Raw genomic sequence first — 20,879 nt, 5'->3', positions numbered from 1 at the left:
CTGTCCACTGGGACTTTTTTCATGTGGGGATGGACAATGTATTTCATCTGACAAATGCTGTGATTTTACACCTGACTGTTCAAATGGCCATGATGAAGCCAACTGCCGTAAGTGAAAATTTAAAAATCTAGGTTGTTACATATGTTTTCCTGTTTGCCAGGCTTTCAAGAGTGGCTTTTAGGAGTTTACAACATTTCATAAGTGCTGTAATTTAATTTAAAGTAAAAGCTCTTGAGAAATAGTTATTTCATTTTGATTCTACTCTGAGTTTTATCTCCTTTAATTTTCTGTAATATCTACTTCTCTCTTAGCATTGAAACCATAAAAAAAGATCTTTGATTAATTATTTAGTGGAAAGAGTTGCTTAAAATACAGTATTTTGTTTTATAACTCTCAAGATTCTCAATATCAGGTATGGTGCTATTATGAATAAAATCTTAATCTGTAAGATATTGGAAACTAAATCAGGAAGCCATTGTAAAATACACTGAACAGAATTTGTGCACACATGCTCTCATCCATACAAAATTATGTTTAAAAAAAAGTGAGGGAAATATGTTCCATTTGTACAGATTTGGAAATTCTGTGGCTCCTCTGTGTGACATGCCTCTTAAAAGGTAGATATTCCTGTAGTTAGACTTGGGAAACAGTGAGATAGGAAGCATGAAAAATGCAGTGGTCACAGACCAGCATTCAAATTGTATGTTTTACACATGTATCTGTGCACAGACATGTTCAAAGGTATGATTTAGGCTGTGTCAACATTTTCTGTTTGGAAATACTGACTGTTGACTGGGCTACATGCTTGGATTTTCTGTGCATGGAAAATAACACGTGGAAAAGCAGAGGGTGGTGGTGCATCTCAGAGTCTGTCTCCACTGTACAGTCAGAAGGGAGCTTGAAAATGTTTTGAAGCTACATATTTGAGTTCCTGAAACTCTCTACATTCATTTACCTGCTCTACATAAGAAACCGTGGTCATACTTTCCATCTTTGAACACAAGTCTCTTTTGCACTGAATTGTCAACTATGCTATAAAAATTGTGATGCATTTTCAAAGGGAGTTGCCATGAGCAATAATTAGTACTGGTTGGTTGGTTCGTTTTTATTTCGGAGCATGATGGTTTCTAGCATTCCCATAAATAACAGAAATATTGTAGAAAAGACCCTTATAGTATTTTCTGACTGTGCTGTACTGTATGTCACAAAGCATAAAAGCATCCTCACAGGTGTTAGTGCAATCCAAAATTCATGCTTATACTTGATAGCATTTATCAGGAAATTTGAGAGATGTTGTTGCTCAAATAAGCAAAAATCTATTTGACTTTTAGCAGATTAAAGAAATAACTACAGCTTTTATTTGTATTTATGCAATTTTACTACAGTTTTAGTATCCAGTCTTTCTTGGATAGAGGTTGATGTTCATAGAGGGTATTTTAGTTGTTTAGAAATATTTGTATCCAAAATATACAGAGCTTGAAGTTGGAAAACTGAGTTCTGTTTTACTAGGTAGCTTTAGCTAAAGCCAGAATTATTAAATGTTCACTAGACAGCATATCTTTCCTCTTGATGGGGAAAAAATTCTGCTGTTATGACACAATAGTTGAGTCTGGAAAGAATTTCTGAAGATCACCCAGTTTAACCCTGCTGCTCAAAGTAGGGTCCACTAGACCAGAATGCCCTGGACTTTATGCATTTAGATTCTGAATATCTCTGAAGATGGAGACTTCTCAGCTTCTCAGGACAATCTGTCTTAGTATTTAATCACCCTCACAGTACAGTAACAACTGCTTATTAATTCTCATTTCATTGGGCACTACTGAGAAGATTTTTACTTCTTTACTCCTTCCTTGCAGGTGTTACTCATATTAAAACCCTTATTACACTCTTATTGCTTTTTGATTTGCTGCATTTTTTTTTGTAATTTTCTTCAAAATGTGTTTATACATTCTATGTATTGTTGGGTTATGATGGTCTGTATTGCTCTCCCATTTTGATCCTTATCAAAATCTTGTACTAGGAGTTTGTTCTCTGACAAAATAATGCCATGTCCAAATCTATAGGTTATTTACAAACATTCTAAATAGATTTAGTTGCATACAACATCAGTTATCACAGTTCTGAGATAGCAGTTAAGTGGTAGCTTTTAATCAAGAAAATGAAAATCTACTGTTTTCACTTTAAATATGATTATTTATGTTTCAAAATACCCTTCATCTTAGCTATTTACTATGTGCTTCCATTTCAAAATTAGACCTAAAAGTAAAGATAAATATCTAGTGAGGTTTTTAACCATTCCTAGGTTACCCTTAATCACAAACTTCTTTATAAGGCAACTGATTTTCTTGTTTCTCTAATTATATGACCGACAAAATCCTTATTATACCTAAGTTTTCCTTATCCAAATGATATATTAACAATGCCATGCTAAAGGTTAAACAATGGGACCATTAAATTTATAGTGATCTTTTCTCTAAATATATCACTTACTTATAAATCATTGTTGTATTGTGGAGTTGGCTCAATGTGTGCTAGCACTGCAGTTTGTAATATAGGAAGCAGAATGTAGATATGCAAATGTCTGCAAGTATTTCTCTTTCAGCATGCTGGTCTGGTAGTATACGGCACTAGAATAGCTCTTATAATACTTCTCAAATGGTATTTCACTGTCTTCACGTTTATGTAGTACACCATTGCTTTCTACATTTTGTTATGCATGTTCTTGCAATTGGATGCACGTATTTCATTTTTCTCAGTCACTTTTCCTAATTCTTAGCTTGGCTAAGCACAGATGTTTTGCTTATTTCACCACCTACAACTACATTGTTCCTTTATTTGATACTAATTTTTTTTCCCATGATGTTCCATCTGCTGCTGGTTTTGTGTTTCTTAATGTAAGTTTTTCTTCTGGGTATGAGAACCAGGCAAGGATATTACATAAGCTTAAAATACATTTTGAAATATTTTTCATTTCAGTCTTTTCTTCTGAAATTCCAGCAAGATGATTTCCTTAGATCTTAGGGTCCACCAAAACCAATGAGTAAGCAAGATCACCATCTAATTTTCTCATCTCTCACCATCCATCCTCGGGTCATGTCCTGGACTGAAAAAAATAATTAAAATGTATTCAAGTTAGTTGAGAAAAGGGAAAAAAAGAAAACAAAACAAAAAAAACCCCAACCAAACAAAACCAGAAAACAAAAAACCAAACACCATCAACCCCCCGCCCCCCAAAAAAATCAATTAAACAAACCCCCAAATGAAACAAAACTCAAAAAAAAACCCCAAAAAACAAACCAAGAAACCAAAGAAAAATCCCAAATACACGCAAACAAAACATTTACCCCCCCAAACAAAACCGCAAAAAAATGTAACACCAAAAAAAGCCTAAGAATAAAAAAAAGTTTTCTCTTGAGTGTTGCTAAAAGCTCATAGCTTTTCTTCTAGAGCTGAAGAATTTCTTACGGCTATAAACTATTACACATAACTTCCATGTATTAAAGCAAGAGAAAAGTTATTGACTTTTTCAAGCTTCAGATTTACAGCAGTGACCTAACATACCTATCCTATTGTGTGTTTATGCTCTGGTATATAGGTCTGCACTCTATATATTTGTTGCAGTGTAAATCCTCACTCTTCCAGCCTACAGATGATGATGATGATGATGAAGCAGGGAATAAGACTGGGGAAAGAGCAAGGGCATTTTACTGCCAGAAACCACACACATTTTCACAATTTCTATAGGACTCAGAAGTAATGAATATAACATTTCCAATTCTATCTCCAAAATGCTGGGTAAAATTCTGAGTGAATGTACATCTCATTTTATAGTTACTCCTGTACACTTTAGTTTCTTGCAGATTATCCACTGTGACAACAAACATGGCATGAACTTCAGTGGTAGAGAACACAGGGTAAATTACTAGATGGCCTTAATAATGACCATCATATCTTATTTTTATTTAGGTCAATAAAACCATAGCATCATAGAATCATAGAATAGTTAGGGTTGGAAAGGATTATCTAGTTCCAACTCCCCTACCATGGGAAGGGACACCTCATACTAAACCGTGCCACCCAAGGCTTTATACAATATAGGACCTTGCACTCAGTATGGTTAAACTTCATGAGGTTGCCATCAGCCCACCTCACAAGCATGTCAATGTCCCTCTGGATGGCATTCCTTTCCTCCAGTGTATCAACCGAACCACACAGCTTGGTGTCATCAGCAAACTTGCTGAGGGCACACTCAGTCTCACTGTCCATGTCAGTGATAAAGATGTTGAACAAGACTGGTCCCAACACCAATCCCTGAGGGACACCACTGGTCTCCAGCCAGACACTGAACCATTGACCAAAACTCATTTCCTGCGGCCACCCAGACAGTTCTTTCTCCATTGAGTAGTCCACCTATCAAACTGATGTCTCTCCAATTTAGAGACAAGGATGTCGTGTGGGACAGCTTCAAAAGCTTTGCACAAGTCCAGGTAGATGACATCAACTGCTCTATCACTGTACAGCAGTTCCGTATCCCCATCATAGAAGCCACCAAATTGGTCAGGCAGTATTTCCCCTTACTGAAGCCATGCTGGCTGCCACCAAGCACCTTATTGTTTTTCATGTGCCCTAGCATGCCTTCCAGGAGAATCTGCTCCCAGATTTTGCCAGGCACAGAGGTGAGACTGACTGGTCTGTAATTCCTTGGGTCATCCATTTTCCTGTTCTTGAAAATGGGGGTTATATTTCCCTTTTCCCAATCATCAGGAACTTCACCTGATTGCCATGATTTTTCAAATATGATGGCCAGTGGCTTTGCAACTTCATTTGCCAGCTCCTTCAGGAGCCATGCATGGATTTCATCATGTCACATGGACTTGTGTATGTGCATGTTTTTAAGATGGTCTCAGACCTGATCCTCTTCTACAGTGTGTCTAAGGTGCTCATTCTCACAGTCCCTGCATCTGCCTTCTAAGACTTGGGTGGTGTGGTCAGATCCTTTGCCAGTGAAGACTGAGGCAAAGAAGTCATTCAGAACTTCAGCCTTTTCCAAATCCTGGGTAGCCAGCTCTCCTGATAGCTTCTTGAGGGGCCTATGCTGTCCCTAGTCTGTTTTTAATTTGCTATGTACCTATAAAATCCCTTCCTGTTATCTTCAACATTACTAGGCAAGCTTGATTCTAACTGGGCCTTAACTTTTCTATCCTGGTCCCTAGTTTCCCGGACAACATCCCTGTATTCTTCTCAGGCCGCCTGTCCTTGCTTCCACCTTTTATAAGCCTCTTTTTTCCTGTGAATTTTTCTCAGCAGCTCCTTATCCATCCAAGGGGGTCTCCTGGTCCTCCTGCTGCACTTCCTTCTAGTCGGGATGCAACACTCCTGAGTTTGTAGCAGGTGATCCTTGAGGAGTCTTGGGCCCCCCTGCCCTCGAGGGCTGTATCCCATGGAAACTTGCTAGCAAGTTTCTGAAGAGCCCGAAGTCTGATCTCTTGCAGTCCAGGGCAGTGAGCTTGCTGCACGCTCTTCTCACTGTTCTGAGGATCTCGAATTCGACTGTCTTGTGATTGCTGCAACCAAGGCTGCCCTGGAGCATCACATTTCCAGTGAGCACGAGGTCAAGCAGGGCACCTCTCCTCGTTGGCTCCTGCATTACTTGCAGAAGGAAGTTGTCTTCTACACAATCTAGCAACCTCTTGGATTGCTTGTGCCAGGCCATACTGTTTCTCCAACAAGTATCAGAGTGGTTGAAGTCCCCCATGAGTTCAAGGGCCTGTGATCGTGAGGCTTTTCCTATCTCTCTGTAGAGCATTTTATTCATAGATTCCTCTTGGTCAGGCAGTCTGTAGCAGATTCCCACAATAATGTCTCCCATCGGTGTTCTCCCTTTAACCCTGACCCACAAACTCTCTATTGACTGCTCACCTGTCCTCAGACAGTTTCATACTCTCCAGCCTATCCCTAACATAAAGGGCAACTCCCCCTCCCTATCTGCCAGGTCTGTCTTTTCTTAAAAGCCTGTAACCTTCCATTCCAACACACCAGACATAGGAACCCTCCCACCATGTTTCTGTGATACCTATTATATCATATTCCTTTAGACATGCACACATCTCTAATTCCTCTTGTTTGTTTCCCATGCTATGGGCGTTTGTATAGAGGCATCTGAGAGGAGCTCCAAATGAAGCCAGCTCATTGGCTGGAGTGTCTGGCATATCTCTACGTTGCTCCGAGCATTTATTATAGGTGCTCGCAACTGACTGGGTGTGTTAGGATGATGTCCCCCTCCCCCAACACATCTAGTTTAAAATATCCTTGACAAGTCTGGCAAGCCTCCTACCAAAACCACTCCTCCCTTTCTTTATCAGAGCAGCTCTGCCAGCCCCCAGTAGACCTGGAAAACAAACCTGGGTCCTGTGTTCAAGACACCCAAACCCCTGACTATAGCACCACCGATCTAATCATTTATTCACCTGGCCAATCCTCCTAGCTTTTTTATGGTCTTCCCCTGTACCCTGGAGAACCAATGAAAAGACAGTCTGAGACCAGAGCCCCTAACTATCTCTCCTAGGGCTCTGTAGTTCTTCTTTATGGTCTCCAGGCTGCTACTGTTTATATCTTTAGAACCCACATGGGTCACTAGAAGTGTGTAATAGTCCGTGGGACTTACTACAGCAGGCAGCCTCCCTGATCCGTGCCCCAGGTAGGCAGCATGTCTTTCCCCTTCAGCTATATAGAAAAAATATTTTAATAGACATAGGATGCCAAGCACTTGACTGTTAAAGAATACATACATTTCTGTTTTGTTTCACCTGTATCTGGGTATCCAGCAGCCTAAATCACCAAGTTATGTTGTTTAAGAAATGTAATTTTTTTTTCAGATTTTACTGATATTTTTGAATGGAGAGAGTCTAAGGTAATTTACTTTATTTCCCATATCAATACACTGTTACCACTCACATTTAGAACCTGAGAAGCATTTGCAAATGAAAATATCATATGATAGGAGATATTTCCGGAAAAATGTCAGATTTAATAAACCAGTGATTTTGGATTCTGTTTCACTTAAAAATGATGTTATGAAACTGCTTTTAGTTAGATGACTGCAGATCTGCCTCACTGCACAGAATAGACTGCCATCAAAATCAGAGTTATATAGTGAAGATAATTTTAATATCATCATCTATTAAAATCAAACTGTAACAATTACATTTGACAATGTACTTGGGTTTTCCTGGTGGGCAATATTTACTTTAGGTGCAGGGCCAATTAATGTTTCCTGTGCACCCACAAAATTTTATTTCTCCCCTGTAAAAATCTCCATCATTGCAAGTCATACATCTAAGTTGGTAATGGGAGATTGTAGTACAGTTGCCTTGTAGGTGCACAGTGAAATAACTAGATTTACTTAAAATCTTTTCCTTCTATATATTTCACCTGTCTTGTATGCAAAATTCTTCCTCATTTCACAAGAAATACACCTGTTTTACATACAAGTCATGTTTGCTGTTACTAAAACGTATGCATGACTGAAATCACAAGTCTGTCAGTTTCAGATTCATGGAGATTGAAGTGGATTTCCCTAACAGAATTAGCAGAAGTATTTCTCTGTACTCATCTGTAGCAGACTACCCATTCTGTCTGTCCTTTCGGATTCAAAGTATAATTTTATATAGATGAGAAAATCATCCTGAAAAATTTTTAGCATTCTATCTTTCACCCTAAATTGCTATGTGGAAGTAGTTTCTGTAATTTTCTCCCCCTTTAAACTTTAACAGATTATATTTGGAAAGTGGGGGAGAAGGGAAATGTAACTGGGATTTTGTAAAGATGAAACTTGTTCAGTCTTTAAATAAGTGACTTGGTTTTTGGTTTTATTTTGTTTGGTTTTTTATTTTATTTTGTTTGCTTGTTTTTTTTTTTTAGTTTACCACTTATTTCTACAATAAAAAATTATTACTTAGTCCAGTACACCTAAAAGGTACAGTGTTAGTTGAGTGTGTATGAATCATGAAATGGGATGACAGATAAAATGCTTCTTAGTATGTTTGCGTTACAAAGGGAGTTAAAATAACTTACTAGGACAAGTATGACTAGAGTTAAGCTATTTTCAATTCCTAGATTTGAAGATTGTTTTCTTGTTGAGATATAGCTATAAGTTCCTAAATTCATTTTAAAATTATTGATTAATAACAAACATTAAAATCTTGGCCTATTAGAGCCTTTAAGAACAGCTTTAAAGTACAAGAAAATGTTGTAGGATAGTAATGATGATGTTATACATGCTTTGCTTAAACATATATGTGCTGACAGGTAGAGATTTTTGCATGATTTACAGATTGATGAACTCTATACTCTTGCAGAAATGCTAATGGCTTTATTTGTTTTTACATACCATTTTCATCAAGACTTTTTCATAAATTCTTATTAAGCATCATTCAGCTTCCAGAAAATCTGCACATATGATTTGTGAAGGTCTTTGGGTGAAGCTCCTCAAACCATAAAAGGGTATTTTGCCTAAGAACCCAATATCAGAAAGAAATCTATAGAGTTTTGTGGTAACAAGTCATCTCAGAGAAAACTAAGTCTGCTGAAGATGTAAAGGTAGCTTTCAATAAACATCAGTAAAACAAACTACCCTTAAATGGTATATGCATGGTATCACTTTGGGGTGACACTGTGAGTGTAATATTTCTGTGATAGTGATGGTTCCTTCATGATTAGTGAGTGAGCTTGTTAAAAAAAAAAAAAAACACTAAAAGAAACAGCAAAGAAAAGTATAAGGATACCGTTAGAAATAAAAGGCATTAAAAAGTAGCTGAAATAATGTTCAAAATGAAAAAGGTGAAGAAGATGAAGAATTAATGAATAAAATCTGGCTCTAACACTGATTCCCTACAAGATCTTGCAGAAGGCTTTTTACAGCTTTCTGTGCTCTATGTTCTCTTGCTCTGTAACCTGAGGATTGTGAAGTCTATTTTCAGCACCTCCTCAATTGCTTTGAGTGCTTTGGCTGCAGTGCCTTTAGAGGGAAGGGCTTGTTTTACTGAATGCTTTGCATATAAAGATGGCTTGGTTGTTCCTCTGGGATTGCTGTTTTACCCATTATAAAACAAATACCTCATCTCTGGTATGAGGCTATACTCTGCCTCCTCACATTCTTTCCTAGACTTCTTTCTAGGATAAAGAAATATTGGTGACATATTTGAAATATTTTATTACCCTTTCATACTGCAAAGCTTGTTTAGTAATGTCACGTACAGAGATAAAGTCAAATGTTTCCTTAATTTCAGCTGCTGTATGTGACTTTGAAAGAGAAAGCTGTGGCTGGATTGAAGCTGCAAGTGCAGATGGCTTTGACTGGGTAAGAAGTTCCAGTAGTGCTCTTGCACCTGCTTTTCAGAAGCAAGCTCCCCTCCAGGATCACACATATGACAAGCCTGAAGGTAAGAAACAGAGAAGTCGAATAGATACATCTGCCCTTTAATCAGATTTTAAGCAGAGACCATGAATGCTTAAGATCTTTTAGAAGCACTTTCTTGCTTCAGCCTGAAAAGTTGTTTTCTCTTTTAATTTGATAGGTCATTTCATGTTCATTCTGAAAAACAGCAGCAACATTTCACAAATAGCTCAGCTACGAAGCCCAAAGTTCAGACAAACTGGATCAAATTGCACATTGTCTTTTTGGTATGAAATAACTTAGATTTAAAATGTATGGATTGTCTCGCATTGCTTCTCTTGAACTAAACCTGAGGTTACAGTTTGCAATAGACACACCTTCCTCTGCTGTGTTTATTTCTTTCTATTCTTTAATCATATAGACTTCACCGAGAACATGCAGAAATAAGCTGAAGCACTTGGAGAACAGAACTGAAACATAGGGATGACTGTCAGGTTTGAAGTACAATTATGTTAAAGGATTGTGTCTACATATACACAGAAAAATACCACAAAAATGCTAATGTTTCTACTTCAGTCGATTTGAAAACATTGTGAAATTTTTGTTCAAAGAAACCATCTAAAAATCTAGTAGCTCCTTGATTTGCCTACAGTATCAAATTAGATTGTATCATCTTTAAGCAGAAGCTCCAGTGCCAGAATTGGTGTTTTGCTTCCAATCCTTTGGTTATATACACAAACGGGGGGGGGGGGGGGGGGGGGACACAACGACTAAACAAAACACAAAACAACCAACTTTCAGTTACTGTCTTGTTTCAGTCTTTGTTCAATCTTGCCAAAGAGGGACAGAAAAAGTTATGATGATTCATTTACTAAGGTCAAAAGTAGTGCTACTCTTTAAATAAATGTTTGGTCTGACTTTGATGATATTAAGTGCCGTTTTTCTTGCGGCTGTCAATTACATTTGCCACAGGAAGAGGAAATTCATTTTTATCAAAGACTCAAGATTTGGAGTATAGGTCTGGAAATTACAAACTGTTGGTTCTGTTCCCAGTTTTGTTGTACAATTGCTCACCTAAATATTTATGTTTTTTAATGCTTTGAGATGCTCCAGAAATGCTGTAAAATAAGACGTTAACAATAACACAGGTAGAATGTGCATTTTTGCATTCAGTAAGTGTTCTGGTTTTCCTTCTTGAAACTTTTCAGTTGTATATTGAATTAAATTTATAAAACATATGCAACTGAGTGAGCAGCGTGCATTGCTTAATAGGAAAGCAAATGTCTCTTCAGTTATGGGTTTTAATGAAGTGTGCTGCTTCTCTCATGATCTTCAGTTCTTGAAATGAGCCTTAGACTGATACAGCAGCCTATGCTACCATCATTCAGAAAGTGGGTTGAATTACATGTAGCTAGATTGAATTACATGAAGCTGGGTAATAGGCACAGTGGAATTCCTATATTTCATAGAGCTATAGCAAAAAATATACTTGCCATTATACACGGTATGGTACATTCTCATAATTTTTCACCCTTAACTTTTTTTTTTTAAATCATTTTAGGTATTACAATTACGGACATTCAGTTGGGGCAGCAGAGATGCAATTGCTTGTGGATGGGTTGAAACAACCTACTGTCCTTTGGAGGGTATATTACAACAAGGGAGATCAATGGCTGAAGGCAGTCATTCAGCTAGGGCGCCTTCCACATCCTTTCCAATTCTCACTTGATAAAATCAGTCTAGGTTTTTACGATGGTGTTTCAGCTATTGATGATATTACATTTGAAAACTGTGCTCTTCCACCTCCAGCATTAAGTTGTGAAGGTCCTAATAATTTCTGGTGCAGAGACACAAAAGCATGTATTGACAGTTTACTGGTCTGTGATCTTGTGGATAACTGTGGGGATGGATCAGATGAAGACAGCTGTAGTAAGTAATTTCCATTACTTCTCACTTTATGTCAAATCAAATGTTACTTTCAAATTCATCCCTGAAGTAAAAAAGTTACAGCCTGTCAATGTCACAGCCAGTGGTGATTCAACTGAATAAAGGTATTGATGAAAAAGACTGATTTTCTTTTTTTTTTTTTTAACATAAATGCATATGATGTGTTATAACTGCGAGTAAACGCAGTTCAATCTCCTTTATTCAAACTAGTCATATTTCTTTAACTTTTGCAAAACACTATCTCAGTTTAGGCTGGGATAGAGTTAATTTTCTACCTAGTAGCTGGTACACTGCTGTGTTTTGGTTTTAGCCTGAGACAAATGCTGGTAAGGCACAGATATTTTAGTTGTTGCTAAGTAGTGCTTACCCTGATCAAGGACTTTTCAGTCTCATGCTCTACCAGTGAGAAGGGGCAGAAGAAGCTGTGAGGGAGCAGAGACGGGACACCTGACTCAAACTATCCAAAGGGATACCATACCACAGCATGTTATGTTTAGTACATAAACTGGGGGAAGTTGGTTGGGAGCGCCCATTGCTGTTCAGAGATAGGCTGAGTATCAGTCTGGGTGTGGTGAGGAATTGTACTGTGCATGACTTGGGTTTTCTGAAATTTTATTTCACCTTTTTTTGTTTGTTTTTGTTCCCTGTTATTATAATTTCTAGTATTAGTATTATTGTTGCAATTATTTCTATTGTTATTCTTCTCCCCATCCCACCTGAGGGGTTGAGGTGGCCAGCTTTGATTAAACCATGACAAACACACACATACATTATAAGTTAAAATAAAGGATTCATAGTGTGCCAGATAATTTTGCCTTTGATTCTACAAAAAAAAAAACAGGGGAAGATGTATATGAACTGAGAGAAGTGTATGTCCTATCTCTTTTTATGACCTATACTTTTTCTACTTAGAAAAAATATCTGTACTGGAAGACACTAGGCATGCTGGGCATAACTCTCCCCTTTTAAAGAAAGACTTTCTAAGTACTGAGGAAAGCTCTGGGTTGTTCACATTTTTGACATTCACCTTGTAGCGTGGAAAGGTGCTGTTGATGATTTTCTCCCCAAAGGATGCATTCATCAATTTTAAGGACTCAAGAACATTAACATAATACAAAGTTACCTAGCAGTTGCTTTATCATGTCCTGAGGTAATAATGCAAATCACAATGAGTTTGACTAACAGGGAACACCTTACGTGCTTGGGAGCATATGAGGCTGCACTGATGTTTTCTGAATATCAACTTAACACTGATCTGAATTTAAAAGAAAGTGCAGGCTTTGCAGCCTATCTCATTTTTCCCACTTGTAATATGTTTATCTTCTTCATAACCCATTTTGAAGTCTACAGTAAGAAAATAGTATATGACTTCAAGTTTTAAGCATCAAAAATTAACAGCTTAATTAACAAAAAGGCTATTGTATCAGTTACTGTTTGTGAGGGGCAGATTTCAAGATGAAATGCCAGTTTTCCACTTCTGATACACATTTTATTTTTTTAAATTAAGAGTAATTGGGCTAATCAATATATTTTGCCTTGTCTAATAAAGTTATAATAAAGTATTATAAATGCCTCTCTTGAATTTTGCATTGATAAAACTATCATGCTGCTATCACTGAGGATAATAAAGATCTAAACCACAATCAATTTTAGGACTACTTCTGCTGTGCAAAAATGTGTTAGATCAGTTATTGCACATACCTACAAGACTGAATTGTGTAGTTTATTTAATCTAATTAACCACAGTTTTAACTCCTTAACTACTTTACTCAGTTAAATTTCAGCTAAAAAACTTGGCTTGCTTAAATTGAAAAGATGCATAAATTTAATAATATGAATAATAACATTTTCTTTACAGTTCTGTTTATTCAATACATTTTTTATGTACAGTTTGCCAGATATATATTGAAAGAAGAGGTAATTAAGTAAGAATGTATTTTTCTTTTGTGGTCCAAGGAAGTGTATATTTAGTCTTCAGAGGGAATTTTTTTGCAAGAAGATATGTGGTTTTCTCTATATTAGACATTTTTGCCAGGAGAAAAATACATTAAAGCACAATCACCTTTTGATACTGCTTTAACTTGACTGTTCTGTTTATGTTTCAGACCCTGACCTACAGTGTGACTTTGAAAATGGGCTGTGCAATTGGGAACAGGATGTTGAGGATGACTTCGACTGGATCAGAATACAGGGTCCAACCCCCACAGTTAATACAGGCCCATTAAAGGATCACACAACAGGCACAGTGTGGGGACACTACCTCTACATGGAGTCCTCTGATCCACGCCAATTTAAAGATAAAGCAGTTTTGCTTAGTCCTCTCTTCAACCCTTCTGCCAATGGAACATGCATTTTTCGCTTTCATTATCATATGTTTGGAAAGCAAGTTTACAAGCTGTCAGTCTTTCAGAGAACTGTGAGTAATACTGGTGGATGGCTGTTGTGGTACAAGTTTGGAAATCAGGGAAACAGATGGATCCAACAGACACTCTACATCAGCAGCTCTAAGCCATTCCAGGTATGATCCTTCTAGGTTACAAAGTGCTTAATTGCTGGATGAAGTATATAACTGATTGTTATAATAGCAGTCTCAAAGCTATTTCTATCTGTCTGATAAAATTTACTTTGAAATACATTTTAAGGACTTATTTTTTCTTACATTAAGTCTGTCTGGTTTTTGTTTCGGGGTGTTTTCTTTGTACGGAGAGGACTTTGTTTGTTTATTTTCTCCCTAAAATACTTAATTTTAATGCTTTGAACAGGAACATGTGGTATTTGAAGTAGATGCTACTTTTGTTTTTCAAGCATTTGGTAAAACTACCTTATCTGAATCTGCTACAGAACAATTTGGCAAAAAATTTGGATTTGTTGAAGAAAGAAGAGCTGTTAAAAGGAATATCCTCTTCTCTGCCTTACGTTTCCAGCATTACATGTTAATCTTTAATTGTGTAATGCCAGAAAAAATATCAATTTGAAATGTTTGATTGAAAGACTAGGTCAAGGATCAAGTATCATTTGGAAAATTATACTATAGTAAGTTACAGCTACAAATCTAAAATTGTATGTTATTTACCTTTCACTATGCATAACCTGTTTATTCTGGTTGAGTTAATGAACCTGCAGGCTTATTAGAAGAGAGATATTAGGTCATTTGACTGCCAAGTGGTCATAACATTAACTTGGAAACCCCCTAAGGCATATTATAAAAATAAAAGCTTTCAATTTAAGTCTGCTATAATGCAATATTTTCTTTAGATTGTCCCATATTTATTTCACAAAATATAATTTTTAGGTGGAAAGAAGTTCTGTCCTCTTTGGAGGAAAAGCCAGCTGGAAGCAGAGTGGTTTTTTTTGGTCAAAACCCTTTGTAGAAATGTAAATAAGCATCAATATAATGCTAACAAAGCCTTTCTGTTTCTTTTTTTTTTGTCTGTGTTAGTGTTTTAGATAAGAAAACATATCCTTCACTTGGTAGTTTGTGTAAAATACTATAAACCTGTGTGTCATATACTTGACCTCCTGAGAGCTAGGAAGATTATTAAGCAACTTAAAATATTTTCAATGTGATAGTGTTGTCAGGTTTTCTATTGTACTTGCCCTGTTCTGTGCTGGGAATGGAAATATCTCGCAATTTTTTCATCTAGTGTTGTTTTCCATAGTCGTTGGGCATGGGGTGTAAGGTATAATGTGATTATTTGTTCAGAAGAAAGAGGTCAAGACCTTATGTTTCTTGTTGTGTATCACATTTCTTATGATGGAGGTTGCTGTGTCAGAATCTGCAACCCTTCAAAACTCAGGAATTTTGAAGAGAACAAGTTGTTCTGCTGCTAATAAGTTGCCTTGCGATGACCTCTTTCCAATTTTCCTTTGACGTGTATAGTGTTTGGTTACTTCCAAGGCTAAAGATGTGGTGGTGATAGGGAAATCTTCACAGTCTGTTATCATTTTTTCTCTGAAATTTTTATACTGAGATGCATACTAGAACAGGCTGTCAGTTTTGGGCTGTCTGCTGGCTGACTGTTATAGCTGTACCCTCTATGTTTAGTATGTTGTGCACTCCGCACCCTATAAAGTTAGTGTTTTCACATCTGTTCACATCAAAAAAGTCTTGTAGATCACCTCCATGCATCAAAGAAAATGTTTAGATTCAATTGAGAATGGATTTTTCTTTGTTGAGGGTCTGAAAATAAGATAGAACTTTTTAATAATTTCCTGGTCAAAATATGTATCTTCCCAGTCTTCTTAATTTCTAGCCAGAGCATCCCATCAGACATTTTAGGATTTTCAGAAATTCCTAGTGAATAGAAAACTTTAGACTCTAGGACCAAAGATGACCTAAATTTTTGAAGCACAAACCTATATCTTGCTTTTTCTCTTCAAAATGTAAGAGGTGATAGTATATCTAAAATAGCTGATACTACCACCTCTTCCCCTTCTCTCACTATGTAAGTCTATCATTTGTTTACCATATTCCAAGGAAGAATCATTATGAATCAAACTCATGTTTTCGGTTTATTTGCCAACATAGGAAGCTGACTTTGGGAATATATAAATGACTGTCCTGTATATAAACTGCTAAGAAAAGGATGATTTCTCAGCTAAAAATTCAAAGCAACAAAGCAAGATGTTTGAGGATCTCTTGAAAGCCTAATCACCTTTTGAAAGTTTGTAACTCTATAGATAGGAAACTGTAAGGCCTTTAACTGAATGCTTTGGCAGAAACCCAAAGGGAACAGCACATAAGGACTTTCTTTGCTCACACCAGCTCCCACTAAACCTCAGAATCTTAAATTTATCAGGAAACCTTTGTTCTAGCTGCCATCAAACAGTGGCTGAAGTTTGCTGCTGTTCAATCAGATGTTTTACAGCAGGGGGTTAAATGTGACATCAGGGACCAGAACAGGAGTAGCTGGGTGAGTGGAAGGGAAATTTAGGGTTACCCTATTTAAATGAAAGGAATGCATTTTTCTGAGCCAAGTAACAAAAGTGGTGCAAAATACACATGCTTATAAAACTCAGTTTGGCAGCCTTAGTAATTTAGAATTTCCCTTTGAATTCAGAACTGGTATGACATAGAAATCTGCAAAAGATTTAATAATTTATGAGAAAGGAGACTAACTTATTTTGATATTTTTGGTAAAAATTACAAGTCTAAATATATTTCAAGATGCCCCTTTTTATTATATGGGACCCTTGTTTCAACATGGAAAAGAATAGGCTCTTAATGTACTTGATCTACATTTATTTTACTCTTTCTGAGAAGTTTGCTTACATGCCTTTTCCTTAAAATAAATTTCAAACGGTAGTAAAACAAAAATCTGTCTATGGTAGGCTACTTATATTGATGATGAATTGTGTTTGCTTTTATTTCCCTTGAATAATCATAATACCTGAAATAGTTTCTGATCAAAAGAAAGTACAAAGATTCTTAGATAAATATAGCTGTCTTACCTTACTCTATGAATTCAAATTTCTTTGGATACAGAAAAATGCAATGGTGTTATTATGTGAACAATGGCAAAACTCTATACCTCAGTCCTTTCTGGGCTGTGTAATCTGCTTTTAGTCATAATATAAATCATATATTTACTGTCTCCGCCATAAGATACTTAAGACAACTTGACTATATTGAAAACATATTACTTAAAGGGGATGGGGGGGGGAGGAAAAATAATTACCTTTACAATAACCTTTACCCCAGTCCAATTCACTTTTTGCTTATCTGCAATATATATCTTTATCTCTGTTAACAAAAATGGTTATAGACCTTTAATACTCAGCATAAGTAATGTAAAGCATGAGTAATGCATAAAAGAGTCTAATATTCTGTGATTATTTAATAATGATTGGTCTTTTTTGTTGGCTGTTATGAAACTAAAAAAATGTAAATGCATTGTTTGTACCTGATTAATTATTAATACTATATTGAGCATAATTACTAAAATTTTTAGCATTTTGAGCATCATATATAAAACCATACATTTCCCTTCAAATGTAAAACTTTCTCCCTTGAAGCGTAAAAAGCAAGGACCAAAATCAGGAGAAAACAAATAATGAAAAATTATTGAAATATACTAGATTTATGGAACTTTATATACAAAATAAAATTGCAATTAAGTAGATACAACATGCATTTGCTATTTTTCTATTTTTATAAGTGGTTAAGAAAAGTAAACAACCAAATCCACTGTAATAATTTTAATCCTATCTTCAGTTAGGTATTGGCTTACAAAGTAATAGAATATTGATTGACAATTAGAATTATACATTTGCTATGAATATAGAATAACACTATGTTCTACAGACACGAACAATAACCGACCTATTTTCTCTGGTGTCATGGTTTAAACTCAGCTGTATATCAGACCACGCAGTCTCTGTCTCACTCACCCTCTTCCCCCCACCCTGCTCCCAGAGGGATTGGGAGGAGAATAGAAATAATGGAACTCCCACAGGTTGAGATAAGAACAGTTCAGTAAATAAAGTGTAGAACACAAATCACTGCTGCCACCACCAATAATAATAATGATAAGGGAAATAACAAGGGAGGAGAATACTACTGCTCACCACCCGTCAACTGATACCTAGTCTGACCGAGCAGTGATCTAGCCCTTCTGGGTAACTGCCCCCAGTTCTATATCCTGGGCATGATGTGCTGTGGCATGGAATACCTCTTTGGTTACTTTGGGTCAGGTGTTCTGTCTCTGCTTCCTCCCAGCTTCCCCTCCACCCTGGCAGAGCATGAGATTCAGAAAGTCCTTGGTCAGGGTAAACATGACTTAGTAACAACTAAAAACATCGGTGTTATTTGCGCTGTTCCCAGGCCAAAAGTCAAAAACACAGCACTGCACCAGCTACTAAGAAGGAGAAAAATGACTGCTATTGCTCAACCATAGGCATCTGGTTATTATTTTTAGTACCTGATGTCCTATTTTTATGTTATTCTTAGTGCAGGATACAAGCTATTAACATTGCTGAATAATTTCTACCAGATATTGCTGAAGTTTGAGGTCTCAAAGGTGTTCAGTTGTTACATGTTTAATGAAATTTTTGGCCAAAGAGAATTAAGAGACCATTTTATGTGCCTGAAGTGAGGGCAAGGCAGAAATACCAGCGTATGCTTTACAGACATCAGTTAATAGACACAGGAAAACACCACCATTGGACAGATTTGTAGAAGATCCAGCTTCAGGATCAAAGACTGGTTTATTTTCTTAGAAACACCCTAGATGAAAGACAGAAAAGAAATGCTGGGTTGCACAGAGGGGCTACAGAGTTCGGGTGAAGCATTTTCAACAATAAGTTTTCATAAGCCTGGGCAACATGGTCTAGTGTAAGGTGTCCATGCCTTGGGGGTTGGAACTAGATGATCTTAAGGTCCTTTCCAACCCTAGCCATTCTATGATTCTATGATTCTATTCTGAGGGCCTGATTCTGAAACATATATGCCTGAGTATGTTGACTATGATGCAAATTAGACTTCTCAATTCCTGAGAAGCATTTTAAATTAGGTATGGTGGCTTGGAATAAGACCAGACATGGGAAGATAGACAGCTGAAGCACAGTGCATTCCTTTATCTTTTTGTACATTACTGTTTGTATCTTTGACACTCCAACATGCTGTTTTCAGCTATTGTGGTTGCACTATTCACAAGACAATTTTGTATATTTGAAGTTTTGTCAGTTTTGGGAAAAAATACATCCATTCCTGAAACAGACACTTGTTTTGTTAAAACAAAATGTGACTTGTGTCTTTGCTTTCTTCTGGTGTTCTGAATATGCCTATCTCTTATTCCGGCTATGCTATCAAAGCATAAGTGCTGACCAGTGTTGTTTCAGATGTTCTCACTTAAGGGACTTTGTTGGCATTTTACTGTAGGTTGTAAATGTATCAAAAAGAATTAACTTAGTGGTCTTATAAAATGCTTCTGTGTAATCTGATGTTACATAGTATGCCAGTTGTCTCTTACAGCATCTACAAGACAGGAATATTCAATACGACTAGTTACAGCTACAGCTTTTTCTTTTCTTTCCTTTTTTTTTCCTTTCTTCCCTCTTTTCTTCGGTTGCTGTAAATCCTAGAACCCCATGGGATTCCATATGCTGTCTTTTTTTTTAGTTCCTCAGCTTACAGGATCTGACATTGCAGCTACCCAGTGCTGAACTGGAACACATTCATGGTTACAATCACAGAACATCATTTCTAGATCACATAGCTGGAAACTTCATTGGGAACCACAGGGGTCCCCTTATCCTTGCAGACATGAAGCAATGAAAGCAAGCCTTCAGGACCACTTTGTTTTACTTTGCTACAGCAGGATATTCATTGAGTGAAGCATTACAAGCATGATAGAATCATACAATCATAGAATAGTTAGGGTTGGAAAGGACCTTAAGAACATCTAGTTCCAACCCCCCTGCCATGGGCAGGGAGACCTCCCACTAAACCATGTTACCCAAGACCCTATCCAACCTGGCTTTGAAAATCATCAGTCTCAATTTAGACAGTCACCTTTAAAGTTTTATCCCTAGCAGCTGTTAGTTGCCTGTTGAAGGAGCAGCCTTGGCTTGCTTCCAAAAAAGTTCCTAATAAAATTAATATCTTTCACAATACTTTGGATGGAAGAGAAAATTACTTCTGAAATTATTTTACAAGTTAATTACAGCCCTGATAGTGTATTATTTGTGATCTGTGACAAAATCAGTTGTAATATCAGTTGTACAGCTGTTCAAATGGGAAAGGTAAAACATTAGTCATAATTAGTTCTGACACATAAATTCTCAAATATACTTCTTTAATGGTGCTAAATCAAGAACTGACCATTTTTAGGCAACAGATTTTTTTAAAGTCAGATAAGAAAATGAAGTTTTCTTCATTTCTGAGAAACTAGATTAAAGTAATTATTTTGTCTTTTAAATCTTAATTTTTATTTTGTTGATTTAAATCTTAATTTCTTGAATCTTAATTTCATCTTTTCTAATATGGAGATATAGGGTATATCATACCTTTACAAAGATTTTAAAATTCCAAAACAAATCAGCTCACTCCAAACATGTTTTATTTCCAGTTGCTCTTTTAGCTGGAGAAATAACTGTGGAGTTGCATAGTTACAGTTGAGTTTCTAATCTTGTTTATAGGGTTGTGTTAGGTTTTCCTTAATTATACCCAGTTGCTTCTTGTATTATGATTTTGGTTTGCCCTTGACATAAGATCATTTTGGTGCTACATAAATGTGTAATAAACATACACTGTTTGCATCCAAGCTCTTACTATCCATCTGAAGAGAGAGATAGAAAGTAAAAAATGTATTTAAAGTACTACCAAATAGCTGGTCACAACCACACAGGCAGTATCTACCTTCTTATCCTCTATTCCCTCTCTCTTTACTCCTCAGTGAGATGAGATTGTGATTCTTTGAAGATTCTGATGATCTGCTCTGTAATAAATGAAACAGGATCCAAAGCTCGCTTTTCAATTATTTCTGCAATTCTAGCTGTTTCTTGCTATTACTTTTCTGAGAAGAGAGTAAATTAATCA

The 20,879-nt window shown here is 36.5% G+C and overlaps 1 protein-coding gene across 1 annotated transcript in view; it reads left to right on the top strand.

Moving 5' to 3' along the window:
* The window catches only part of MALRD1 (MAM and LDL receptor class A domain containing 1), a 246,477-nt gene that overhangs the window by 47,209 nt on the left and 178,389 nt on the right, over positions 1–20,879 (top strand). Inside the window, exons 14-17 of the mRNA XM_031052491.2 lie at positions 9,288–9,440; positions 9,576–9,681; positions 10,956–11,323; positions 13,447–13,859. Of these exons, the coding sequence (XP_030908351.2) occupies positions 9,288–9,440; positions 9,576–9,681; positions 10,956–11,323; positions 13,447–13,859 (1,040 nt within the window). The remainder of the gene's footprint in view (positions 1–9,287; positions 9,441–9,575; positions 9,682–10,955; positions 11,324–13,446; positions 13,860–20,879) is intronic.

Source organism: Melopsittacus undulatus, chromosome 1 (genome assembly GCF_012275295.1).
Source record: "Melopsittacus undulatus isolate bMelUnd1 chromosome 1, bMelUnd1.mat.Z, whole genome shotgun sequence".
Classification (NCBI taxonomy): domain Eukaryota; kingdom Metazoa; phylum Chordata; class Aves; order Psittaciformes; family Psittaculidae; genus Melopsittacus; species Melopsittacus undulatus.
This window is presented reverse-complemented; position numbering and strand designations above follow the sequence as displayed.